The sequence below is a fragment of the Pochonia chlamydosporia genome, chromosome 1 (genome assembly GCF_001653235.2).
Source record: "Pochonia chlamydosporia 170 chromosome 1, whole genome shotgun sequence".
NCBI lineage: Eukaryota > Fungi > Ascomycota > Sordariomycetes > Hypocreales > Clavicipitaceae > Pochonia > Pochonia chlamydosporia.
In genome coordinates this window covers 6,457,019-6,474,509 of record NC_035790.1, presented here as the reverse complement: position 1 = coordinate 6,474,509, position 17,491 = coordinate 6,457,019, and the positions used below count along the sequence as shown (strand labels likewise).

Here is a 17,491-nt window from a genome sequence, read left to right as displayed (position 1 = left end):
TGTATAATGCATACATATTCCTCTTTGTTTTTGCTCCCTCCAGACTAGTTTTATTTCCAGTGAAATGATGTGAAATAACTAACAATCTGTATACTATGAGGTGTGCCTTATGCTGAGTAACCATGTAGAATTTGAGGGGCAGGTTCTCCAAAGTCTTTTTGTTTGCCATAAGGAAGCACATGGGATCTTATAACATATAGATGCGCCACGAACAAATGGCTGAGACATAGGACGCAATATATTGACCCGAAATGGGTTAAACGCGGTTACGTGTGAGACAAGTGATGCGGTATGTTTCTCCCCCGCAATGGACTGCATACTTGTTGTTACTGAGGGATCTCGACAAGCCTCAGAAGAGTCTCCATCCTATCTATCATCAACTGGAATCAGAGAGGTTGGCGTCCCCGACCAACCCTACTAGTGAGAGCGAGTGAGTACATGATCCGGAATGGACCAGGCGCATTCATCACTGCCAGAGTACTAATAAAATGAATTAACCGCCGAGAAAGCAGAATCATGATGATAACTAACATGTAATTTGAACAATCTATTAAACGGAAGTAACCTATGCTAACCCAATCCTGAGCATAGCCGATACCAGTTTGACACCTAGTGCACCTTTGCGACACCATTCCAAAAGTCATCCTCACATTGCACTTTACACAAAGAAAGATTGCCGTCAAAAACACCGCGCACATGCAAAAGTCAATCTCAAAGCTTAGCTCACCAACAAAGTGGAAGCCAATCTGCGCTAACGACCAAAGCGGCGACACTGCCACACGCCTCCAAAACCACCATCACCACTTCGCCAATGGTATTTTTTATATATTATAAAATGACGTCCCCCGCCGTGGCTCATCAAAATTTTCGCAATGAACTTGACTCACGATCCAGTACTACGATAGACACCGGGAACCCGCGGACAACATTCTTCCTTATTGTAATTTATTCATTTCGACTATAAAAAGTGAGGCACTGTCGCTCAAATCCAGCACCATGAAGAAAATAGCCAGATTCTTTTCAACACCTCAAAACTTACAACCACCACCACCAACAATGCGCCCTTCTTCTACTCTTGCCATGGCACAAGTCACGTCTGCTTCTTTCTACCGCCCTGCTGAATGGGGCAGACACTCAGGCGTAATTATGGCCTGGCCTTCCTCGGAGAACCCGGGTTATGATACGGAATCACTCAGGGCGGCGAGAAAGGACGTCACTGCTGTGGCAGAGGCTGTCGCGCTCTTTGAACCCGTCACGTTTCTCGTTGAACCGAGCAAGGCCAAAGACGCAGAGAAGAAGTTTAAGCGCTCTGACTACAAATTTGATGTAGTTCCTGTTGAGGGCTACAAGAACCTCGATCTGTGGATGCGCGATATGGCGCCGACGTTTGCGCTTGACGAGAATAATGGAAGTCTTGTAGGTGTGGACTATAACTTTAACGGTTGGGGGAATAAATATCCTACCGGTTCCTCTGTATCGCTTGCGACTATTATTTCAAGCTACATGCGGACAAACCAGGCCAATTCATCACTCATTACGGAGGGAGGATCTCTCGAGGTCGATGGCGAAGGCACGCTTCTCATCACAAAAAGCTCCATCATCAATGACAACAGAAACCCGGGCAAGTCGCAAAGCCAAATCGAGCAAGAGCTCCGTCGCACCCTTGGAGTCGACAAGATCATATGGCTCCCCGGCAGGAAGAACCTCGACATCACTGACTATCATGTCGACGGCTTGGCTCGCTTCATCGGCCCGGGAAAAGTGCTGCTCAGCAAACCCTCCCAGCTTGGGGATGATGTCATGACGAGAATCTACGAAGAGGCGTATGATGTGCTTGAGAATAGTACCGACGCAAAGGGACGGAGGTTGGAGATTGTGGAAATCGCGGAAGCGGACATGTACTCTGTGGGCTTGGATCGCAAATTGCTCAAGGACATTGAGTCTGGGAAGGAGGATGGTCCGGCTTTCACTTATGTGAATTATCTGCTGGTGAATGATGGTGTTATATTTCCTCAGTTCGGAGATAGGAAAGCTGATGCGGCGGCTTTAAAGACGATTCAGAGGTTGTATAAGGATCGGGAGGTTGAGCCGGTGTACTTGGAGATGCTGCCGCTGCTTGGGGGTGGCATTCATTGTGCCACGCAGGAGATTCCCGTGCCTGAGAAGTAGGAATGTTAATTAGGTTGGAGTCTAGAAGCAAGTTTACGGTAGATGTGCAAATACACTCGCTTACAGATTCTGGAAGTGTGTCTAGAAGATGCTGCGCATTTACCAAGTTGAGATGAGCCGAGAGGTGAAAGAAAGAACCGACGGTAAAATTCGCCAGTGGGGCGTGAATAGCCGAAGTAGACGGGACCAATTTGCACCATCAACAACCGTATGCTCGTTCAGCGCCATAATTCTCCGATTGGGAACTTTCTACATCATCGCCATGCATTAATATCAATAGAAAGTTATCTTGAAAGAGGCAACCCAGCTGATACTTTTGGTGAAATATCGAGCCAACGCGGCTCAGGTCAATTGCCGTGATGCCCATCCTCGGCAACCATTACACCGTCCACCGAAACTACCCCGATGACGGTGCTCACTCTTCCCCAATCGACACGTAAAACATGCATTCGGCCAATACCCTTTTATATGTTATATGCAAATCAAATCAACAGATGGCAATCAAGCAGTAGACGGGCCTCATCCACGCCACATTCTTTTTCTCCATCAATCACGGTCTGGTAAGGGACACGACTGTTTGGTATGTACGCCGGTGTCGGGCCCCACTTTGTGATTTCCCCAGCATTTCAATTTCAACCCACTCGAATCTTTCATTTTCACTGCATTTTTGAACCCCGCCGAGGGGCAGTGGACGTGAAAGTGGCACGAGAGTATTACATGTAATGTGCCGTCGCGTATAAACCCGGCCCGTTTCGTAGCTTGACTCTCATTGTCAATTTATTTGTTCATCGGCCCCTTGATTATTGACTGTGGCTTTGTCCTGTGGAAATTATCAGAATATAAGACCTCTCACTTGGACTTCGACAGTCATCTTCCCATCCACACCCGACTCGACCTCTGGCAGACAGCAAGTGCTACAATGACGCAAGAAATCACAATCACTGGTTTTGAAACCCGCGATGTGCGGTTTCCCACATCCTTGGATAAGACTGGATCGGATGCTATGAACGCCGCTGGCGATTACTCTTCAGCATACTGTATCCTGCAAACCGACTCAGAATACTCCGGCCATGGCATGGTGAGTGTTTCTGAAAACAAGATCCCGTCCACTGATCCCCAGCACGCTAATATCGTCTCTTCTCTCAAACTAGACCTTCACAATAGGACGCGGCAATGACATTGTCTGCGCAGCCATCGTACACGTCGCCGAGCGTCTCAAGGGCAAGACTCTGTCCTCTCTCGTCGCCAACTGGGGCAAAACATGGCGCTACCTCGTATCAGACAGCCAACTGCGTTGGATTGGCCCGGAAAAGGGCGTCATTCATCTCGCGCTTGGTGCTGTTGTCAATGCAGTCTGGGACCTTTGGGGCAAAGTCCTCGGCAAGCCTGTATGGAGAATCGTTGCTGACATGACGCCTGAGCAATATGTCGAGTGCATCGATTTCCGCTATATCACCGATGCCATAACCCCCGAGGAAGCACTTGCCATGCTCAAGGAATCAGAAGGCGGAAAGGCCAAACGCATCGAGGAGGCACTCAACAGCAAAGCTGTACCTGCGTACACAACCAGCGCTGGCTGGCTGGGCTACGGCGAGGACAAAATGAAGGCCCTCCTGAGGGAGACACTGGCGCAAGGCTACAAACACTTCAAGCTCAAGGTCGGTGGAAGCGTGGAGGAAGATAAGCGTCGATTAACCATTGCCCGAGACGTCCTTGGCTATGACAAGGGCAACATTCTCATGGTCGATGCCAACCAGATCTGGTCTGTCCCCGATGCCATTGAGCATATGAAACAGCTCGCCGACTTCAAGCCGTGGTTCATCGAGGAACCCACATCGCCCGACGACATCATGGGTCACAAGGCTGTGCGCGAGGCTCTGGAGCCATATGGTATTGGCGTGGCCACGGGCGAAATGGTGCAAAATCGAGTAATCTTCAAGCAGATGCTCATGAACGGCGCTATTGACGTCTGTCAGATCGACGCGTGCCGTCTCGGTGGCGTCAACGAAGTCATGGCCGTGCTTCTCATGGCCAAGAAGTATGGCGTGCCAATCGTTCCTCACTCCGGCGGCGTTGGCCTTCCCGAATACACACAGCACCTGAGCACGATTGATTACGTGGTTGTGAGTGGAAAGTTGTCTGTGTTGGAGTATGTCGACCATTTGCATGAGCACTTTTTGCATCCTTCCGTGATTAAGGACGGGTATTATCAGACACCTACGGAGCCTGGTTATAGCGTCGAAATGAAGAGAGATAGTATGGATAAGTTTACGTATCCTGGAGAGAAGGGTGTTAGTTGGTGGACGAGTGAGGAGGCAAGGCCGATTTTGGAGGGAGAGAAAATATAAAGCACTTAGATTGATGTGGTAATAAATGCATGCTGAGCTTGCTTATGCGAAATACACTTCCAAGCAACATGGAATGCAATTCATGTCGTATTTGGCTGTATTTTTAAATGCTTCTCCAGGAATTCCACAACATCCATTAGCATATCTGGTGAATACCAGTGGTGGAGGCCATCGTAGACATGAAATTCCACGTCCATCCTCATCTTTCCCAAGACTGACGCAGCCTGTGAAGCATGTCGAATCTCAACTTCTGGGTCTGTACGTCCGTGGCCAAGGTAAACGGGGATTGGTGAAAATTGAAACCCTGGGGATGGTTGAAGGCGAGGAAATTCCGCTTCTTCACATAGCTGATCTAGAATGACTTGATGCGTGGTCAGAGACTCAGAGTTCTCACCTGGATCAGGTGACTCCTCATCTACACAGAATTCGAAGCCATCTTCTTCACTTGCCATCAAGTTACCGTCGAAAATACTCAAAAGGTGATTAGCCAGAGGCATGAAACCACACAATCCTACAAAGGCTCCCAAAGGGTCACCATCCCAGAGCAGCCCGCTCATCAAGGCCATGGCACAACCTTGACTAAAGCCCGCAAGAACAATGCGTTTCGCATCGCCTCCAACAATCTCGATCTCGCTCCGGATGAGATCATGGATATACTCCACACTCGGACGCATGCCACCACGTGCCTCGGGTTCCCAATCTCCAGTGCCATCATACCATTGATGCATCAAAGTACGGCGGTATTTGGTTGCTCTTGAAAGCGGCGCTGTGGGAAAGACAAATCGTGTGCGCGGAAGTGCTTCTTGAAATGTGAGGGCACCAATATTGGTTTCAAGTAATGGTCTGTGAAACTTGTTGGCGTTGAAGCCTCGGCCGTGAAGGAAGACGATGGTGAACTCGTGCGGCTGGGCGACGGGTAAGATGGCGATTGGGGGAGGAAATTCGCCAATGGCAAGTCTTGTCGTCTGAGTCGTCATAGTTGATACGAATTAAATCGGCTTGGTGTTTCAGAGGGACTCTCTTCATCCCGCTTTGAGATGCTTCATGATTTGGAGGTTGATGAATGCATTTGGGAAGCTGCCACGGTGCAACGTCGTAGAATGTGCTCGCAGAAGGAACGACCCGATTGTCTCGGGCGTCAAAGCATCGCCATAGTTTCGACTTGTCTTGGAGAAGACTCTGAAGAAATATCTTTATTTTGTAGAAAAAAGTGAAGACTTTGAGCCATGGATTGAAATGAAATAAATGCTTTTGGATCCAAATCAGTTTTTATAGTGGCTGGTGGGTGGAACGCGCCACAACGCGATCAAAAGATGCACCTGAGAGGCAGAGGCAGACCTCATCTCAGGAGACGACATCGACTGACACGTCACATCGATCGACCACAATTGAAACCTTAAACCCAATTTCGACATCTCACAACTTCGAGGAATACCATGTGTCTTCTTACCCAGCGCGATATCAAGAATCCTTGAACCACACAAACCCTAAGGAAATCTTTAACTTCCCTCATAATTGACTGGCTGGCCGCATGCTCATCATCAACCCTTCTCCATCACCATGGACATCTTCTCGCCAGCTCAACCACTCCACTCATTGACAGCCCTCTTCATCATATGGAAAGGCTTCCTTTTATCCATTGCTCTCGGAACCATCGTAGCCCCAGATTACGACACATCCACTTCGCTCTTTTTCGACCGCGTCTACGGCAGTAATGTGACCATCCCAACCATCGCAGCCAAGTTGACACGATGGGACGCGCTGTATTTCATGCACTCAACCATCAAGGGGTACGTCTACGAGCAAGAATGGGCATTTGGACTTGGCCTACCAACGACCGTCGGTGCTCTATCAAAGCTGTTGTCGCCAATCGCGCCAGCAAACTATGCTCTTGAGCCCATCAGCGGCATCGTCCTCGCCCACGCATCGCACTTCATTGCCGTCTTAGCATTGCACCGTCTCACGATGCTTCTATCCGGGAATGCCAAACTCTCATACGTCTCCGCCGCGTTGCATGTACTCTCTCCGGCTGGCCTGTTTCTCTCTGCACCCTACAATGAAAGCCCGTTTGCAGGTCTCTCGTTTCTCGGAAACTTGCTCTTTGCAATCGGTCTCAAAAGCAAGCCACACAGAGCAAAGCGTGACGCAGCCATGGTTGTGTCCGGACTCCTTTTCGGTGCTGCCACCGCTTTTCGTAGCAACGGTCTCACGAGCGGACTCTTGTTTGCTGTGGAGGCAATCAACAGCATGTTGTTGTTTGCCCAAGCTCCTAGCTTGTGTAACCTGCTGTCGTTGGGCGCGCCAGTGCTGGGAGGGCTTTGTGTAGCCGCTGGGTCGGTGGTGCCACAGACGTTGGCATGGATGAGATACTGCGGTTCCGATGGAGTTGGGCGTCCGTGGTGCGACAAGCTGGTTCCTAGCATTTACACCTTTGTGCAGGACCATTACTGGTACGTATAATGCGTTGCTTAGGCACACATCTGCTTTGTGCTGCTAACTGATTGTTGCTGCAGGAACGTAGGGTTTTTGAGATACTGGGCGCTCAATCAGCTTCCTTTGTTCTTGTTGGCAAGCCCAATGCTAGTTATCCTGGTAAAATCTGGCCTTGACATTGTTCAGCAGCCACGACAAATCGTCGTGGTGTCCACGCAAGGCAGCAGTGAATCGGATTTCTGTACCTTTGTCCGAGCTTTGGCGGGTAGTCAAGTTCTGGTTGCAGTGTTGGCTATCACTACGTACCATGTTCAAATCATCACCCGTATATCATCAGGATACCCTGTTTGGTACTGGTGGGTGGCGAGTTGTCTTTTGGATAAGAGGAGACAAGGCTATGGAGTGGGCATAGTCATGTTCATGGCGATGTATGGCGGTATTCAGGGTGGGCTGTTCGCTTCGTTTTTGCCACCAGCTTAAAGTGTCATCACTCATTGTTCGGAGTTCTTAATCCTCGTACAAATACGCTCCAACTCTGGCCCCTGCCCGAACTCATTCACTCGCCCATGCGGCTGCAGCCCAGATTCAGCAACCTTGAGAAGATGACGGAGGCTCCTGAGTGTTATATCTTCATCCAAACTACCTTGGATGCGCACCAAGCTTCATGCCTCTATTTTCCGCGGCAGACGCCGAGATTGGTGTACCACAACACGATGGTCGGGGCGCAGTTGTTCAGAACAAACAAAGCTGAAAGCGAAGTTCCCAACAATCAGCGAACATCTCATCTAGCTGTAAGCGGTGTCCAGACTCTCGAGCAGTGTCTGCGCTATTCGGGCTTCAATTTGATGTCTTCTCGAGGAGCAGTGTGTCATGCACAAGCTGCTCTCCGAACTGGGAGCGCCGGAAGCAGAAACCGATGGAAACACACATGTAGCCATTATTCAAACAAACCTGATCAGTGCGCATAGCACAACAGACGTTCACTCAGATTGAACAAGTTTCCTATAAGATGCTATCACCCGACTTCAAACTCTCCGTGGGGCCATCGTCTCGTTATCCACGTTTGCAAACGTGATGCCAAACGCCAGGGCGCAAGTGCTGTGAATGTATAGTCGTGTATGGACTCACCCTGTCACCACCCATTACTGTTCCCGCTACGCACAATCATGGCCCGATCTATGCGGATTCACCGACGGGACACCAGCATGCACAGCTGAACATCCAGCTTGTCGCACATATATAAGTTAGAGCAAACTTCTGCATCCCGTCTTCACGTCGCCATCGCCCAAAACCTTGGTATTTTACAACCCCAACAAGCTCATCGTGTATCCTTCGTAGTCCATCCTCAGCAACACCTCAGGTCCTCACCTCCTGAGTTTCGTTACCAAGACACAATGACCTCGTCAGCCACGAATATGTCTGAACACAAAGATGTCCCAGTGTCTGTCCCCGACCCTCCCAACCAGACTCCTCATAATAGCGCCGACAAAGACTCTGAAACCGTATCCCAAGAGCCGTTGCCAGCAACATCTACGCAGAACGCCACGGCGCCTCCGAACTTGGATGAAGCACTAGAGGAACTTCTCAAGCACCACGACGTGCTGAGAGCATGGCTCGACCATACGCGTTACTTCGATATCGAGCATAGGAAGCGAGAACTCAATTATGTCAAGCTGAAGGAGCTGGAAGCAGAGAGGGCCAAAGTCCTTCAAGAGATCCACGGCAGCAACCTCTCAGAAGTGCTGACCCCGGAATCTCCCATATCTGCCCGTTCCACTCCCACATCCACGAAATCGCCAGTTAGACGACCCGGATATGAGCAGACTCCAATTCCCTGGAAGTCAAATCCCCACTCGAACCGTGCCTCTACTGGAAATATGTCGATGACAGAGACGAAGGCAGAGTGGCCACCAAGTGAGCACCCTTGCCACACCATATCTACAACGCTTTGCTAACCTTCATACAGAGGGAGCTCGGTACTTTTTGATGAAATGCTACCCACCCAATAACGGGAGGAAGTCGAGCTCGGGTAGGGACGTCTCCAACATTGACCATTCTAAACGAGAGGTACGCCATTACTGCCTACCATGCAACCGCCGCACAATGCTGATGATATCAGGGGATTTGGATAACACAGAAAAAGCACGAAGAGAAGCTGGCAACTGCCTTTCGAGAGAGCAGGCCCGTGTTTCTCTTCTTCTCGCTCAACGGGTCTAGAGCGTTTCAGGGATATGTACGTTCAAGTCTACACATAGCTATCAATTATGTCTATTCTTCAGGCTAACACCGTAGTTCAGGCGAGAATGACCTCCGCCCCTAATACCAACCTTCGGCGTCCTGATTGGATCGCGAGCTCGGATTTGACCACGTCGCCTCCCTTCAAGGTCGAGTGGCTCAGTACGCACACGGCAGAATTTCCCTTTTTCCAACATATCACCAACGCGAAGAAGGGCAACGAAAAGGAAGTCGAGGGAAGTTATGGAGGGGAGCAGCACTCCAGGGAGTTTAAGAATAAGACAGTAACGGAAGGACATGATGGAGATGAATATTCTGAGGAAGCTGGGCGGGAGATGGTCTCCATCATGGACGCAGTCGAAGATAATGCGCGTATCGTATCGGTAGGGCGTTCGTCTAGGCAAGCTCATCTCCCACCTGCAAATAGCAACATGTACCACAAGGAAAGGGAGAACAGGAGTTATCCCGATGGTCTTCGTCATCCGTCCCAGTCGCCACGAAGAGGAGCACTGCTGCGAAACTCAGGGCCGAGACACAGAGCGCGGCCCGTCCCAAGACTAGGGTTCCAGAATCCTTGGGATGATAACCACCCAGAGGAAACAGGATTGAGGGGATCGAGATGGGGGCAGAGGGGGCACTCACCCTCACCGCAGTACTCAAGTCCAGCATGTGGGCGCTGTGAGGAAGGAGATTTGCTGGGGTTTTCTGATAATGACACAAGTGGGCGGGTTTGAAGCTTGACTTGAAATGCTATCTCGGAACGGGAAGATGATTGATCTAGCCGGTTCGAGATAGCTAATGTCAAGCAGAACCGCGAGGCGTTGACGGCCGTATGCCTATGTAACAGTATTGAATAGAAAAAGATCCCAGGCAACTCTCCATAACTTCTCCCCTGGCTTTCGGTGCAGTACCAGACCAAGTAGAATAAAGGGACGTCAAGGAACAGCAAGCGGCATGGTCTCGGTGATAGACGCATGCAAGCGGAGATTATAAATGAACTTGTAAAATTATAAAACTGCTATTCATGTGTATCTGTGTTCTTCGCATGCCAATGTACCCAATATATCCAATTGAAAGAAAACTCCGCGCACACCACCGGTGTCCAATACGCCATAACAAATTTGCACAATGTACGCTATCATCTTACAATCAAACTACTGTTAATAATATCTCGATACATTCAGTAATCCTCATCCTCTGAATCGCTATTGTCATGGACTCGAATGGCTCGCCATCTCCTATCAGTCAAGTCCTGCGCTGCAGTTCCCTCACTCTCAGGGTCGACATAACCGTTTCCGCCAGCAACGCTGAGCGCAACTGGCAGGAAGACCAGCGCATGCAGAGCGGCAAAGACGACTAGCGCCAGCCAAACACGGAAATAGTAGATCTCGAAGATCTTGGAGCGGGTAAATGCCAAGACGCAAACTCCTAGGAGCTTCGTGACGGTAATGCCAGAGAAGACGGAGCCGCCTACATTAACAAGCGCCGTCCAGGATCTCGCGTCGCGACCTCGGAGTGTTGTGTTGTTACTCTCCATGACTGTTCGCGAGGGGAACATGAAGGCGCGAGCAATGTGCGCACAAAACTCGACCGATATTCCAACGCAGATGATGAGGTTCACCAAGGACACGGCGTTCAAAGAGACGCCAAATACTGCCATGGCTCCCATGATATCAACCACGCTCATAATTACCGTGATTGTAAGAACAGCCGAGGTAAGCGCTGATCCCAGCAGCACAGAAGCAACGATAAAGATGATACCAACCAGGGCAGATAAAAGTCCCGCGGTTAGCGGAATAATGCTAAGGTATTGGTCGAAGAAGATATAAAACACGCTGTAGGGGAAGACATCGGCCCCAGTTCTCTGACTAATATCAGAAGCAATACGGCGAGCTGACGAGTATGCGTTGATAAAATCAGCTTGGCTGCGGAGAGGCGTGTGTGCTGTTCTAAAATGGCTTGTTTTGACACTCTTGTCATCGTCAGATATTACCACAGCATCACCATACGCTGCCTGGCCACCCAGTGGGCAATCATCATCTGCAGGCGTGGCAAGGAACTTGTGGAGATAACGAATGAATTCCTCGTCCTCGGGCATTCCGTAGAGCGTGGTGTTCCAAGCAGGTTGTCGTCCAGCAAAACACGTCTTGCGGTTCTCCACACAGCATTGCTCGTAGATAGGATTCAACCACAAGAAGAAATCGTCCATCCAGCTTGCAGTTGGAGACGAAATGTATGATATGTTGGGTCTTTGCCTCTCCAGCTCCAAGGTGTTGGTGAGAGAAAGCTCGTGGCAAGTTGTAAATCTTGAGCAAACCTCCTGCTGTTCCTTTCGATGCGAGGCGTCGACACTGTGTGTGACAAAGTACACAGGAGGTCCCGTCTCCATGTAATCGTATAAGTCGTTGAAATAGGGTATCAAATACGATCCATCGGGAATGGCGACTCGCTGGTCGAGCCCAATTTCGATCTTCGGTAGCAGAGCGAGGGCGGCCGCAAATAGGCCGAGGAAGATTGTGATGACGCCCATTTTAACCCTCTTCGTCAGTAGGCTAGGCGCGTACGTGTTCTTGATGAAGACTTGCAGAAAGCTTTCTTCCTCAATTTCAGACACCCTTCCGCCTCCAACATAGCTGTTGCTACCATTCAGGTGAATTCTTGCCTTCTTGATCTGCCACCAGGGCCACAGTTCACATCGATGGTCCTCCACACGCATCTGATTCAGCGCCAAAAATGACACAAACATCGTCATTTGTAAAACAGCATTGACAAACACTGCTCCAGCTGCATAGGCGGCAAAGTTGCGAACCGCAGGCATTCCTACTGCGGCGCCTAGAGCAAATGCAACAGTTTCGGTCAGGGCAGAAAAGAGGATAGATGGTCCCATGCGACCTAGGGCCCTTGCGACGCGCTCTTCGACCATTTGGTCAGGGCAACTTACATTTACCCTCTCCAGCTCATGGACAATCAGGAAAATGTTGTCTACACCAACAGCCAAGACGATAAATGGAATGACTTCAACGATAATCAAAGTTGCCTTCAGGCCAACCCAGGAGAAGAAGCCTATCGATGCTGCAATTGACATGAGGACGATGATGATGCCCAATAGGCCAAGTGTTACCTTGGATTCCACAAGTAGTAGGGCCGGGTTTCTGAAAATGTGCTTAAAGGGCGTGCCAAGCGCCATGCATGCATAGATAAACATGACAATGTAGCTCACAACCACGATTTTCGCATCAGTATTTGTAGACTTGTTCAATTCTTGCTCCAGGCTGATTTCGGTGGTGAAGGACAGTCGCAAGCCTCTGTTCTTGGCTTCGTCTTGTGCCTGTAATAAGCGGTCTCGCAGTGCATTTTCCCAATCTATGGCTGCGAGCTGGGCGAAGCTTCCCTCTTCTGCGTTTTTGACTACCCAAGTAGCAGTGATGGCCTGCGCTTCCGTGACGTCGTCGCCATACCCTCCGAAAACCATACTAGGTTCGATAGGCTGACCAAACTCGGGTCGACAATCGACGGGGGACTTGGCACATTGGCGAAGGTCTTCTTTCCAAGTCTTCGGGTTAATCACGCCACCTTTGGCAAACCAATAGCTGGTAACAGACTGAACAACACAGGCGTCATTCATTGGTTTGAAACAAACATCATGAAGACTCTTCGCATAGGTTTTGCTTTCTAGCTTCTCGATGCTCTTCTCAACATCTGCCCACCATTTGAGGGTGTCGTAGCTGAGTACGGGCCCGGGCCCACCAGGTTGCGTGTCATTCACTAGGAAGATCTTCTCGGCGCGGTAAAAAGGTCCAAAGTTCGAGTCGAAGTACGCCTTTTCCTGGGCAGCTGGTGACGATGGACTCACCCAAAGTCTTGCGGGCTCCTTCTCCAAGTCGAATTTGAACCAACCAGCGCTCAGAATCGCAACAATCAGCAAGCTCGTTCCAATGGTGAGACCGGGAAATCGAGAAGCAGCATGACCGAGTCGGTAGAAAAGGTCGTCACATCTGTCGTTGATCCAATACCGTTTCGTCGGGCGGTCACGCATGACTTCGGTCAAAACCGGTCCACCTTCATCTTCATCGTCGCTATGCGAAGATTCGTGCAATAGTCTCGTTCTCTCCACACGGTGCTGGGCGTACCGCCGCCAGGCAACATGGCCAAAGACCGAGGTAGCAAAGGCAAAGAGGAGTACGGAATAGGTGAAGATTGACGCAAATGAAAGGCAAGGCAGTGCGCCAACATGACACGACCCGGATTTCTTAACCGCGGGCAGCTCGGGGCATACGGCAGGACAATCAACACACACGCATCGATAGTCGGGATCCTCGTCGTTGCACTTCTTTGGTGTCATCTCCAGTGGACCCATGTTTGGTTCCTTATATGATTCAGGATAATTGATTTGAAATGGTGATCCGACCAGTGGCTTCTTATCGCCCAAAAATTTGAGCATTTGGTGGTAGTCCTTGGCGCCGCCTCCAATCAAGTCCATGGCTCTGCTGTTTGCGCCACCAAACTTGACTTCCTTGCAACTGTCATACAAGCCAGAGCCATACTTTTCGGATATAAGTTGATCGAGCTCGGTTACAAGTAGTTTGCCGTTTTTAGGAGCGGCATCTGTGATGTTCACGAACAGGGACTGATCGGGCGAACAAGTGAACTTGCAAAACAGGTTGAAAAAGTTGTGTTTGCAGGCAGGACATGACCCAATGAGTGTATTAGGTGTGCCCATTTCCGACTTGAGGGATTGAACCTGGTACAGAGTTAGACATCCGAAAGATATTCAAACAAACGAAAAACATTAGCCGTACCTGCTCCAGCGTGCAGCACACTGGCCCTTCGCTCCATTCAGCTCCGCAGAGGTCGACAAGCTCCTTTCGGAGCTCTGCATCAGGATCTTTGGCCAGGTCGTTGTCGACGCATGGCAGCTCCTTGCCGAAGAAACTCTGCTTCCCACATTGACCTCGGAAAGCACATCGCCCGGCTTCGTGTTTGAGCGTGTAAGGAGAGGCGGTCGCACTGGCAAGAGCAGCAACGAGCGCTGGCGCCGCTCCTAGAAGAGTTGCGACTTGGTGACGCATCTTGGGTCACTGGGCGGGCCTTGTCGGCCGCAGCGGAGATGTCGATGGGCAGGTTATTGAAGTTGCTGGGTATCAGTAGGAGGGCAGGCAGATGTCGAAAAGGGGTATAACTTCGGACGTGGGTGAAAGTGCGACGGAAAAGAAAATATGCTATCAGCAGACGTGATTGCAAGAACTCTGGTGTTTGTCAAGAGATAAATCCGGAGGCGGGTGAGGCGTTGAAGCTTGTTGGGGAAGGTGCGGCCAAGCACTTGAGCACTTGCCCTCAAACCCGGACCTGCCCAGTGCTGCCGCTGACGCATCCGACTGCGGAACTTTGGAAAATGTATGATGCTCATGGCGGCGCTTGGGGCGACCGGGAGCTGGAAACCGTCCCTGACGTAGCGTCGAGCAGTGGTGGCTCTAGAAATCTGGGACCCACTTGCACTTGCACTTGCACTTGCACGGTGCAGTCGCTACCCATGGGGTAAGAGCATTTGACTTTGGAGGCAAGAGCTTCAATGTCCCTTCCCTGTTGCTTCTCCAAGTCTGTGGCAATCAGGTCTCAGATGCTCCAGCCCCCACACCCACCAGTTGTGTCCCTCATGACGCATCCACGTGCATGTGTGTGATGAAATCCCATCATAACCAAGCGCCGCAAAGGATGCTTCTCAAGGCTCTTGCGGAAATTATCAGATACGGATTGACTTGTGCTGTGATGCGTTAAGTTCATTAATAGTGCGTGCCAATGTGATTTGCCGCTCGTCATATTCATCCCGTCTCCGGGGTGTGTTTGACAGTCTGAAACCTGGGATATTGTATGCATGATGTACCAGGCAGGCATGAATCCAGACATATCAACTCCTTCTTTTATAGTTGCGTATTCAACAACAAATCGACCAATAAACAGCATAGAAAATATACTACCACATTCCGGTTTTAAATATCTGCAATATTGAGGCATCCAGGTCGCTGTTATGCTATTCTCCACACGTGATTCCACCAAGCCTAGACCCAGCGACAAACCGCACAACATTCAATGTTCAACCAGGCTCATCTTTGTCTCATCAGCCGCTCCCTAATCAGGCACCCTGCATTTTTGTCTTGTAAATGCTACAAACCGCATTTGAGCTGACAAGTAATATTTGATTATTAGTCTTGCTTTCTCGAGCCCCATCTCCCTGATTCTTGCTCTTCCCTCTTGGAGAATGCAGACTTTCCGGATTTGCTACGCGCCTCCATTTCCTCCTTGCTTTTCGAAAAGACTTCCGCCACAGCCAAGTTATGGCCGGCGAAAGCGAGCCTGATCCCTTGCAGAAACTGGTGGTAAGTAGCACTCGTCGCAAAACTGAGACTATATTCGGGACACATACATTTCGCCACACATCTTCACCTCGGTCTTACACCCTGACCAGTTGTGGCATTCGTCTCGTTTACCAAACTGACCAGTCAACAGGACTCGTTCCACACTCTCCTAGATGAAGCTCTCATTGTCGCTATAGCTAGCGACTACAACCTTGGCGACGCATCTGCTTACAAGCAGGCACAAGCCACTCTTCATGATTTGGCGCAAAATGTTCCTTCAGAGGAAGCATCGGGCTTTAACGCAAGCGGTATCCCACAGGCGCCTGAAGGAGAGCACGCCGCCCAACATGAACAAACGACAACCTCTACAACTAGCGCGAGTCGACAGACTTCACAGGCTCATGTTACCGACAAATCAAGTACAGATAATTCATCTTGCGTGCCGGACTCGCCGAGTCTCGTGCCCCGGCTGACAACCTTCAACAAAGACAGCGAGGAGGATAAGTTGCTCACGCTGCAAAGTATGTTTGCCGAGCTGAAGGAGTACGATATCCGGTATGCTCTCAAGAAGGCGAATGGAGATTTTCAGACTGCGCTAGATGATCTTTTGAATGTTCAATATTTGCAGTCTACTGGCCAACAGTTGAAAGGGCTGGATGGGTTCTTCGAGCCAGAGAAGAACAAGGGAAATGGCAAGCGAAAGAAGAAAGGGAAGAAGCTGCTCGTATCAGATCCAGATCAATCCAGTGATGGCACATCCTCTCCTGGCGTTGCCAATGAAGCACAAGGTATGTACTCTACTGACCACAGTTGCATTGAAATAACCATCCTAACCCGCAATAGCCCAAGATGAAATCGAATACATTGCAGAGAGGTTCGGCATTCGTTCTGACGAAGTCTCCCCCATATACTACAAAACTCAAGCATCCAAGGGAGCCACCGTCATCGAGCTGCTCAACCAGTACATATCCCACGGCATCGAGACTCAAGATGAAAGCGGCAAAGAAGCAGCCGAGAGGTTGGTCAAAAAGTATCGGCAAGTTCCCGAAAGGTTTATGCCAACCATTGTCCATATTGCTGGGTCCATCCCCCAGTTTGCCGATGACATTGCAGCACTTCTCAACAAGCACTTCTCGAAACAACCCAAAGGCACAAAGATGGATCTCTCTTACCGCCTAACACCACTCCCGCAAGAAGATATTGAAGGCGGAGGCGTCCTAGCTCCTTCTCGAGCAGGTACCAAATCCCCACCGAAGCTGGCAGCAAAACCACTCCCGGCAAGTGAGATGAATCTGGAGGAAACGTTGAACCGTGCCAACACTTTCCACCAAGCGAGACGCGATGCCGCAGCCTCCGCAGCTCAGATGCATCGCCGAGGTGCCTCTAGTCCGCTTTACAGACAAGCAGCAAGCTACTACTCCGACAGGGCGAGAGAACAATCTCGATATGCCCAGGCTGCCACCTCCACGGCGGCAGATATTCTCGTCGACAGCCGAAGTACCCATGCATCAGTTGACTTACACGGTGTTGTGGTACAGGACGGGGTGCGAATCGCTCGTCAAAGGGTTCAAGAATGGTGGGGCGGATTAGGCGAGATGAGAGCAAAGAAGCTGAGAGAAGATGGCGGTTTTACGGTGATTACCGGTCTCGGCCGTCATAGTGCTGGAGGAGTGTCACAGATGAGGCAGGCTGTTGCGGCTGCGTTGCTGCAAGATGGATGGAAGGTGAGGGTTGAGACGGGGAGGTTTGTGGTTACAGGACGACGATGATATTTCTTGGATCAAGGCATTGGCATACATGACGGCATGAAGTGGACGAGTAACGAAAGGAATTCCCATGTATTTGGTGTAAGGCATTTATTGAATAGCAGATGTAAATGCTTTTTTTGTATAACGAGAGAAGAAGAGGCAGATATATACCAGGAAATGAATTGTCTATCCCATGTCCAACATC

The 17,491-nt window shown here is 50.1% G+C and overlaps 7 protein-coding genes across 7 annotated transcripts; 5 read left to right on the top strand and 2 right to left on the bottom strand.

Annotated features, from left to right (window-relative positions):
• Positions 1-1,056: 1,056 nt before the first annotated feature.
• On the top strand, positions 1,057-2,169 carry VFPPC_15421 (agmatine deiminase; the record flags this gene model as incomplete). The annotated part of the gene is made up of 1 exon (XM_018293174.1): positions 1,057-2,169. One exon carries the CDS (start codon positions 1,057-1,059, stop codon positions 2,167-2,169), a length of 1,113 nt encoding a protein of 370 aa, XP_018150220.1.
• A 919-nt stretch (positions 2,170-3,088) lies between these two features.
• Positions 3,089-4,517, top strand: VFPPC_15420 (mandelate racemase/muconate lactonizing enzyme family protein; the record flags this gene model as incomplete). The annotated part of the gene is made up of 2 exons (XM_018293173.1): positions 3,089-3,247; positions 3,321-4,517. The coding sequence occupies 2 exons, from the start codon at positions 3,089-3,091 to the stop codon at positions 4,515-4,517; spliced, it is 1,356 nt and encodes a 451-aa protein (XP_018150219.1).
• An 80-nt stretch (positions 4,518-4,597) lies between these two features.
• Positions 4,598-5,494, bottom strand: VFPPC_01704 (acyl-protein thioesterase 1,2; the record flags this gene model as incomplete). Its single annotated transcript, XM_018281481.1, has 1 exon — positions 4,598-5,494. The coding sequence occupies one exon, from the start codon at positions 5,492-5,494 to the stop codon at positions 4,598-4,600; it is 897 nt and encodes a 298-aa protein (XP_018150218.1).
• A 583-nt stretch (positions 5,495-6,077) lies between these two features.
• Positions 6,078-7,430, top strand: VFPPC_01703 (glycosyltransferase family 76 protein; the record flags this gene model as incomplete). Its single annotated transcript, XM_018281480.1, has 2 exons — positions 6,078-6,967; positions 7,031-7,430. 2 exons carry the CDS (start codon positions 6,078-6,080, stop codon positions 7,428-7,430), a joined length of 1,290 nt encoding a protein of 429 aa, XP_018150217.1.
• A 914-nt stretch (positions 7,431-8,344) lies between these two features.
• On the top strand, positions 8,345-9,919 carry VFPPC_01701 (DNA replication factor Dna2; the record flags this gene model as incomplete). The annotated part of the gene is made up of 4 exons (XM_018281478.1): positions 8,345-8,864; positions 8,917-9,017; positions 9,070-9,183; positions 9,248-9,919. The coding sequence occupies 4 exons, from the start codon at positions 8,345-8,347 to the stop codon at positions 9,917-9,919; spliced, it is 1,407 nt and encodes a 468-aa protein (XP_018150215.1).
• Positions 9,920-10,365: 446 nt separating this feature from the next.
• On the bottom strand, positions 10,366-14,254 carry VFPPC_01700 (patched sphingolipid transporter (Ncr1); the record flags this gene model as incomplete). The annotated part of the gene is made up of 2 exons (XM_018281477.1): positions 10,366-13,926; positions 13,985-14,254. The coding sequence occupies 2 exons, from the start codon at positions 14,252-14,254 to the stop codon at positions 10,366-10,368; spliced, it is 3,831 nt and encodes a 1,276-aa protein (XP_018150214.1).
• A 1,263-nt stretch (positions 14,255-15,517) lies between these two features.
• VFPPC_01699 (smr domain-containing protein) lies at positions 15,518-17,307 on the top strand (the record flags this gene model as incomplete). The annotated part of the gene is made up of 3 exons (XM_018281476.1): positions 15,518-15,559; positions 15,690-16,326; positions 16,382-17,307. The coding sequence occupies 3 exons, from the start codon at positions 15,518-15,520 to the stop codon at positions 17,305-17,307; spliced, it is 1,605 nt and encodes a 534-aa protein (XP_018150213.1).
• Between the last annotated feature and the right edge of the window lie 184 nt (positions 17,308-17,491).